The sequence below is a fragment of the Centrocercus urophasianus genome, unplaced genomic scaffold, assembly GCF_019232065.1.
Source record: "Centrocercus urophasianus isolate 14NV4802_14NV808 unplaced genomic scaffold, USGS_Curo_1.0 seq_572, whole genome shotgun sequence".
Classification (NCBI taxonomy): Eukaryota; Metazoa; Chordata; class Aves; order Galliformes; family Phasianidae; genus Centrocercus; species Centrocercus urophasianus.
In genome coordinates, this window is record NW_024885169.1 from 1 (window position 1) to 7833 (window position 7833).

Sequence of the window (7833 nt, forward strand, 5' to 3'; positions counted from 1 at the left end):
CCATCCACACACACACACACAGCCCCTATCCTTGTCCCCACAGTGAGCGCCGGCCTCTTGGAGAACTGCACGGGCTGCGTCCTGTGCTCGGAGGAGAACGGCTGCATCACCTGCCACCACCGGCTCTTCCTGCTCATCTGGAGGGACGGCATCCGCCAGTACGGGGTGTGCGTCCACACCTGCCCCCCCGGCTACTTCGGCGTGCGGGGTCTGGAGGTCAACAGATGCACAAGTACGTGGTGTAGCCAGCAGAGCTGCTCTGCCTGTGGGCACCCCGGGGTCCCCCCGCTTCCCGGAGCATCCCCAGGACGTCTAGTCCTGGGCACTGGCTGGAGATGTGGCGGCTGGGATGCAAGGATTTCCCCCTCTCCCTTACCTAATGGGTTTGCAATGGGTCCCCGGGGTTTTCGGCCCCGCGCTCGCCCTCCCGCTCACAGCCCCCTCCCCGGCAGAGTGCAGGTCGCCCAGCTGCGAGAGCTGCTTCAGCAAAGACTTCTGCATGAAATGCAAGGAGAAGTTCTACCTGCACAAAGGCCAATGCTTCCGGCAGTGCCCCCCCAGCACCGCGGCTCAGCCCGGCACCCGCGAGTGCCAAGGTAAGCGGCACCCTCGCCCCGCGCACCCCGCGCCCCGTGCCAACGCGGCGTGGTCACCGTCCCCTCCCCGCGCCCCCGTCCTACAGAAACATGCGAGCCGGGGCCCTGGAGCGAGTGGAGCGCCTGCACTCACGAGGGCCGGAGCTGCGGCTGCAAATGGGGTCTGGAGACGCGGGTGCGCGAGGTGCCGGGCTCCCCACGGGAGGAGGGGGCTGCGTGCCCCGCGCTGCTGGAGAGCCGCAGGTGCCGCCTGAGAAAGCACTGCCCGGGAGGTGAGCGCAGCCCCGGATGCCCCCCGCAGCCCCCCGGCCCCGCGCAGCCCCCCGGTCCCTAAAAGCAAGGAGCGCTGTGGGCTCCGGCGGTGAGCGGCGAGCCGGGATCTCATCTCCCAAGCATTTGGAGGTCGGTGGCGGCTGTTATTACCGTGCAGTTCTGGAGAAAGCCGCCTTCCCAAGCACATGTGCTGAGCAGCCCCTGGCACCGGCCCCATCTTGCCCTGCCTGCGAGGGAGAGGCAGCGCTGAGGCTTTCTGCTTTGCAATTGCAAACGGGGAGGGTTGAGCTGCTGGGGAGGGGGGAATTACCTGCAAAAGTCTGCAAAAAAACCTGCAACCATCTGCAAAATACCAGGAATGCAGAGACAGCTGGAGGGCATCACCTGGGGGAGCTGAGACAGCCAAGTCCTCATCCTGCTCTGAGATGTGTCCTTGGGATAAGGCATCGTCCTGCCCTGCCCGGTGGTCTCCCTGATTTTATCCAGCCCCCATCCAGGGGCTCCTCACCACCTCTCCCAGCACCCAGCCCAGTGGCAACTGGGATGGCAATGGGAACCGGGAGGTGGCTGATGTCACTTTTGGATGCAACCAGCTGGACTGAAAGCTGCTCTAATAAATCTCTGCTTAATAACTGGCAGAAAGGCAGATTGCATGAGATACCAATCTGTGAGCCTTGGAAGGAGATCTGAGCCACCGGCCCTGGCGTTGCAGATATTGGAGCTGCAGGTTTGCTGTGCATCGTTGCGAGGCGGTGGCAGCAGGAGGGAAGGGCTGGAGGAAGATGGGAATAGCTGCAGCCAGGTGTGCTGGGGCTGCAGAGCCAGGAGTGCATCTTCATCACAGCACCATCAGTCATAAATAACGCTTCGTGCTGACAGCGTGGAGTCGATATCCTGCCCTGCTAAGGCAGCTGTGGGGTGCCAAGTGGTGATGATGCGGGGAAATGTGGCTGCACTTCCTGTGGCCCCTCGAGGCTGGTGGCAGTGGAATATTCTGCTCTGGAGCACGGTGCCATGCAAGTGCTGGAGGTGCGTGCGCTCAGCTCGGTGCCCCCACCGCCATCCCCTTGTGGGGCCATAGATTTGGATACACCACATCTCATGGGGTGACCTGAGCTGCAAGCTCCGAGGCTGCAGGGATGGGCTCTGGGGCACAGCCGGGTGCTGATGGGGATCAGCTGTGGGTCTCTCCCTGAAACAGAAGGAAGCCCCCCGGTGCAACTGCGTGCAGCCCCAGCAGCAGGAGAAGCCCCTCTGCTCCCCGTCCCTACGCACCCACCCTCGCTCCCAGGCTCCTGTCCCAGCCAGCTGACTGCTGCCTTATGGGATCCAGATGTTATGGGACAGCGGGTTCGCTGGACGCGCCGAGAGCTGGAGGAAGGCACTGCCTCATCCCAGCACCGCGCTGTGCGATGAGAGATTTGTGCTACCACTTCTGAGCCGGCCTCTGGAAGCGAGCAGCGTCGGCGTTTGGCCCGGGCACAAAACCATCCACGCCACTGTAAATCTGCCTTGTGTCCCCGCCGCGCTCCGTTCCAGACGCTTGGCATCCGTGCCGTGCCCTTTCCTTTGTGGGTGGCAATTGTCTGGGAGATCAGAGCAGAAAAACAGAGCTGAGTAGGAAAAGGGATGGAGCCCTCAGAAAGAAGCAGCGTCACCAGTGCTGGAATGCACCGCTGTGCCACTCGCGCTCTGGGTGCCCGCACGGCCCGGTGAATCCACCTGGATTTTGGGCAGCTCCCAAATGTTTTCTGCTCCATTGGATCCTGCAGGTCTCGTTCCGCGTCCTGCTTTGCTTTGGGGTCTCAGCATTGTCCCCACCGACCTGCAGACTCAGGAGCTGGAGAGGCATTTGGGGAGGCATGGATGTACCCGTGTCCCACCTGTGTCCCATCCATGTCCCACCAACCTGCTCTCACCTCCTCACTCCTTGCGTAGAGGCAAATTTCACTGCTTTGACCCCATCGTGCAAAGCTAGAGGTTTTGGGGACACTGAGGATTTGGGGTCCAGCAGTTGGTCCCTGTGCCCACACACCCAGCGCTGCTCCAGGGACAGCCCTGCATCCCCCCATCCCACTGATGGGCCTCAGGAAGGATCCAGATGGCAGCAGTCACCCACCTACAGGAGGGCCCCTGCTGCCCATCCCCAGTGAGAAACCCCTCTATTTCTCCTTTTTTTTTTCTCTTCCAGAGAAAACCAAACTCAGAAACAAAGGCAAAAAGCGGCAGAAGAAGCAGAGGACAGAGCAGGACGCGGGCACCTAGCGCAGCAGCCCCCCCGTGCTGCCCCTGCTTTCCAGCTGCAGAAAAATTGCACAATTTTCTCCCCCACCACCCCCTTACCCCAACCTCCCCCTTTCTTTTGAGACAATTTATGGCCTGTAAAACATTTCCTTTTCAGAAAATCTAATTTGCAATGTCCAAAGCAATGCCCCGGGGCTCGGGCAGGGGGTGGCTCCCTTATTTTGCTCTTCTTCCCTCTGCCACTCTCTGCAGCTGGGTGGGATGGGGCTGGTGTGGGTCTGACCGTGCTGCAGGCCATGGATACCCATCCCAGAGATGTCCCATCCCCACTGGATCCTGTGTACATTGGGGTCCTGCAGGGCTCAGCACCTATGGCACATGCATGGGTTCACAACGATGGGGGGGAAGGGGGGCTTTACCCATGCACTCCACATCACAGCAGCCCCCTGCGCCTGGGGAGCAGCCCCACAGCCCCCTCCAGACACGAGCAGGGCGACACCATCCCTGTCCCCATCCAAGGGACATGGAAAGCACACGGAGAAGCGCTGCAGCAGCTTTGCAGTGCGCTTTGCTCCAACTGCTGCTCTCACCATGGGAATTTCTGTGACTCTTTGAAGAGTTTGGCCACCCCATTCCTCCTCCAGGCACAAATGGGGGTTGTGGGGCCCTTCTAGGAGGAGAGCACTGGGTGTCAGCATCGAGCCAGCCGGGAGCATCACTGCTCTGTTTGCTTATGGACAAATAAACTATTAAAGCCTCTGGCATCCGTCGCCTTTCTGTTTTCCCGCACTGTGGAAACAGTTTCTGTGAGGCACTGCTATAGAAATCGTGGGTAGGGGGGATGCTGGGGTCACTCTCAGCTTCTGTCCCCGCAGCACACAGCAGTGGTTTTCGCCATTTAATTTTGAAGCAGCAGCAGTGAGCAGTGAGCAATGAGCAGCAAGCTGCATCAATGGGATCCTGTCCTTTCCCCAGGTGCTACAGCAGGGACGTGGGGACAGCAGCCAGCGGGGTGCACACAGGATCTGTGTTAGGGTTAGGATCCAAGAAACCTGGCAGAAAACCCAAGGAGATTCTTGGGCATCCTTGTGCCCGGGGAACACCACTCTCCCAAGACCACTCTGTGCCCATGGCCTGCCCCGTCCCTACAGCTGCTCTGTCCCCATGGCCATTTCCGACCCTATGGCCACCCTGCCCTATGGCCACCCTCGTCCCCATGGCCAGCCCTGTCCCCATGCTACTCTCTGTCCTCACATCCAGCCCTGTCACGGACATCCTGCAGGCATCCCAGGACATCCTGCAAGCAGCCCTGCACACAGCCTGGCTGCGAAGGCTCTGTGCCAGCCACCAGGACCCCACGCGGCCCATGGGACACTCAGAGTGTCACCACTCCACGCAGCTCGGCCACCACAACAGCTCCTTAACGTGGGGCTGAGCTCGGGAAAACACTGAGTTGAACCCCAATCGTCCCCAGCGACCCCACAGCAGCCCTTCCCCAAATCCTACGTGGGGCTCATCCAGGTCCCTGCTCCGCTGCCTCCCCTCGGTCCCCACGGGCCCATCCCACAGCCGAGCAGCCAAACGCAGCGCTCCGCTTCCCCCGTCGTTATTAATAGCTGCGGGCGGGGGGAGGCGGCCCCGGAGGGGGGAGCTGGGGCTGCTGGGAGCAGGGCGGGGGGCTGGGGGGTACAGCGGGGCTGGGGGTGCGCATGGATGGAGGGCATCCGGGCTGTGTGTGTGTGAGATAGGCGAAGATGACGTGTGAAACTTGATCTCCCCGCGGTGGGTTCAGAGGAGAGGGAAAAAAAAAAAGGAAAAAAAAAAAAAAAAAAAAAGAAAAAATATTTTTTTTTAAACAGATTTTTTTTTTTTTTTTCTTCCCTCTCAAGGGCTGCCGCGGGACTCAGCCTGGCGATAAAAGGCTGCGGGGCGGCCCGAGGCGGCTCACAGAGCAGCTGGAAGCGATGCCGGCCCCGCAGCGCTGCGCCCGGGGGTAGCTGCGTTGTGCCGGGGCTCCGGGGGGGGGGCTGCGTCCCCCCGTGCCCGCGCCATGCGTGCGCTCAGCTTCGTGGCGTTGGCAGCGCTGTGCACAGCCGCATCCCAGCGTAGGGCGCTGGACGTGGGCAACCGCCGGCGTTGGCACCGCGTGCAACACGGGCATTGCAGCTACACCTTCGTGCTGCCCGAGGCCGAGCCGTCGCCGTGCCCGCTCGCCGTCCCCGGTCCCGTCAACGCGCTGCAGCGGGATTCGCCGTCCGGCAATGGACAAACTGCCCGCGGGGCTACCCAGCGCCTGCAGCACCTGGAGAGGATCCTGGAGAACAGCACGCAGTGGTTGCTGAAGGTAGGCAATGGGGAGGGGGTGTCCCCTGTCAGAGCTCTGAGCAGCGGTTTGGTGCACCGCTCTGCCCAAATCTCATCTCCAGAGCCTGAGCCGGTGCTGCCTTCACCCAGCGCTGTCTGCCCAGAGGGGGTGGGTGGGCTCTGTGCGTGCTGCTGCTCAGCGTGCTGTGTCCCTGTGCGTCCACACCGCGGTCTCCTCCTTGTCCCTGTGCCCGTGTCGTGCCAGTGATCCTGGGCACCTTACAGTGCTCAGCACTCCCTGCTCACGGTCAGGATGTGGCGCTGCCGAGAAGCTGCTGGGAAGGCTTTTGGCAGGCGGCGGGGTGAGGGGCCGAAGGGCAGGGTTCGTTGTGTTCCCACTTGTGGGCTTCACGAATGTTCCTGGCACTGGGCGAGACTCTGCATGGGAAACACAGCTCGTGACCTTGCGGCCCCACGGGGGCACTGGGAGCCCCAGGCCCACAGCAGGGGCAAAGCAGGAAGGAGGGCACCCTGTGCCATGGACCCACCCAGCCCACCCCAGGGACCCCTTGCTGCACTCCCCCATTCCCGGCCTCTCAGGGTGAGGCAGGAAGAGGCTTTTCCTTTCTGAGGTCTCACCCGACACCTCCTGACCTCACATCTGTGAGAGCATCAGGGAAGAGCCACGTCCCCATACTGGGATCTCAGTCCCCACGGCTGTCACCCAGTCGAACTGAGTGACACTGCGAGCACTGCGTAGGGACAGCAGTGGGCACACGAGGGACGCTCAGGGCTGCCCCTTGTCCTCTCCTCAGCTGACTCAGACCACAAATTCCTCAAAAGCTGGGAGCGTGCTGAGTCCTGGGAGGATGCTGAGCCCCAGGGATACGCTGAGCAAAGCCTGCCTGCGCTGTGTGTGCCCATTGGGCAGCTGCACGCAGTGGTGCTGCACCCCAGGAGCAGGGGCACAACTGGTGCTCGTCCCACCCCACAGCATGGCCCCTCTGCTGCAGGCAGCTTGCAGTTAGGTCTTTATTTTTTTTGTGTGTGTCCAGTTTCTTTGCTTTCCTAATTTAACTGAAACTGCGCAAGGAGGCTTGTTTTGGTTGGGATCCAGGCCTGAACAAACAAACTGGGCTCAAAGGAGGCACCGGACTTGAGGACTGGTTGTAAACAACCCCAAGTCCCTGTCTGCCCATGGAGCAGAGAATTTGGGCTGCGCCCAGGGCCAGGAATATGGCACAGTCCCTTTGGGACCCCTGACCTTCAGCTCACAGACCTCTGGGGGCCAGGTCATTCTCCCCACACCGCCAGGCATGCTGTCACCAGAAGGGACAAGCAGTGACACAATGAGGACATGAGGACACTCATGTGGCTTTGTACAAGGGAGGCTGCGTGGTGGTGCTGCAGAGGATACAGGCACCGAGCACCTCTCAGTGTCACCATTCTGGCCCTCCCTTTGGGGAGTGACAAAGTGTGGGGCACAAAACCTGCACGCAGGAAGGATTGTGACCCCAGTGCCCGGTGCGATGGAACCTTCCAACTGTTTGCAATGGGTTCCCAGCGTGGGGGCATTGGGGTGGCCGTTCTGTGCTGCTGGCTGGGGGCCTCTTGCCGTGGGGTTTTGCTGCTGAGCAGAAATTCTTTAGGAGGCTGCAAATGTTGGCAGCTCTCACTGTTGGCCCGGGACACAACGCGGGGCCGGAGCTGGGCTCGGTTGTGGTCAGAGCACTGCTGGAGCAGCGTCTGCCCAGTGTCACACTGCAAGAGGGATGGGACCAGCAGTGGGGAACCTGCTGCCTTCCTGGCTCTGTGGCCCCATCCCTGCCCTGCTCCCGCAATTCCTTCCCTGCAAGAGTGGCCCCGTGGCTGCAGGTTCTGGGAAGAACCTCCCTTCTGGGGAGGGTCCCCTCATTCCTCTCTGCAGCCATGCAGTCCCTACATGGGTCCACGCTGTCTAGGGATTCTGCAGCTCCCTCCAGTCCCAGCTGCTTCCCAGGTCGATGCCTTCATCAGAGCCGTGGCTGGGGCCTGGAGGCTTTGATGCTCCCCCTGGGTAGGGCAGGGACCTACAAAAGAGGCCCCAGCACCATTCACAGAGAGCAGCCAGGGCCATGCTCAGCCTTGCCTGTGCCAGCCCGACCTTTTCCATGGGTATGCGCTGCCCTTAACTCAGAGATGTGTTTATTTTGAAGAAAAAAAGAGGCAGAATCAGGAGGGAGAAATGGCCTCTGGAGCCCTGAGAAGCAGCAAGATTAACGACGTGGTTAAAGGGAAACTCTCCAGCAATCGCTCAGCTGGGAAAGCGCTTTCCAGACATGGCACTAGGGTTTGGTTTGCAGCAGCTCAGAGAGCACAAGATCCACTTGGAGAGTGGATCCACGGGGCAGTGGGATCCATGGGGCAGTGGGATCCA

The 7833-nt window shown here is 61.1% G+C and overlaps 2 protein-coding genes across 2 annotated transcripts in view; both read left to right on the top strand.

Moving 5' to 3' along the window:
- Positions 1 to 24: 24 nt before the first annotated feature.
- On the top strand, positions 25 to 3134 carry RSPO4 (R-spondin 4; the record flags this gene model as incomplete). Its single annotated transcript, XM_042836085.1, has 4 exons — positions 25 to 232; positions 453 to 596; positions 683 to 868; positions 3061 to 3134. Coding segments are annotated over 4 exons (612 nt in total), but the record flags the coding sequence as incomplete, so codon positions are not given.
- Positions 3135 to 5163: 2029 nt separating this feature from the next.
- ANGPT4 (angiopoietin 4) overlaps positions 5164 to 7833 on the top strand; it is a 9024-nt gene continuing 6354 nt past the window's right edge. The window contains exon 1 of the mRNA XM_042836086.1: positions 5164 to 5457. Within this exon, the coding sequence (XP_042692020.1) occupies positions 5164 to 5457 (294 nt within the window). The remainder of the gene's footprint in view (positions 5458 to 7833) is intronic.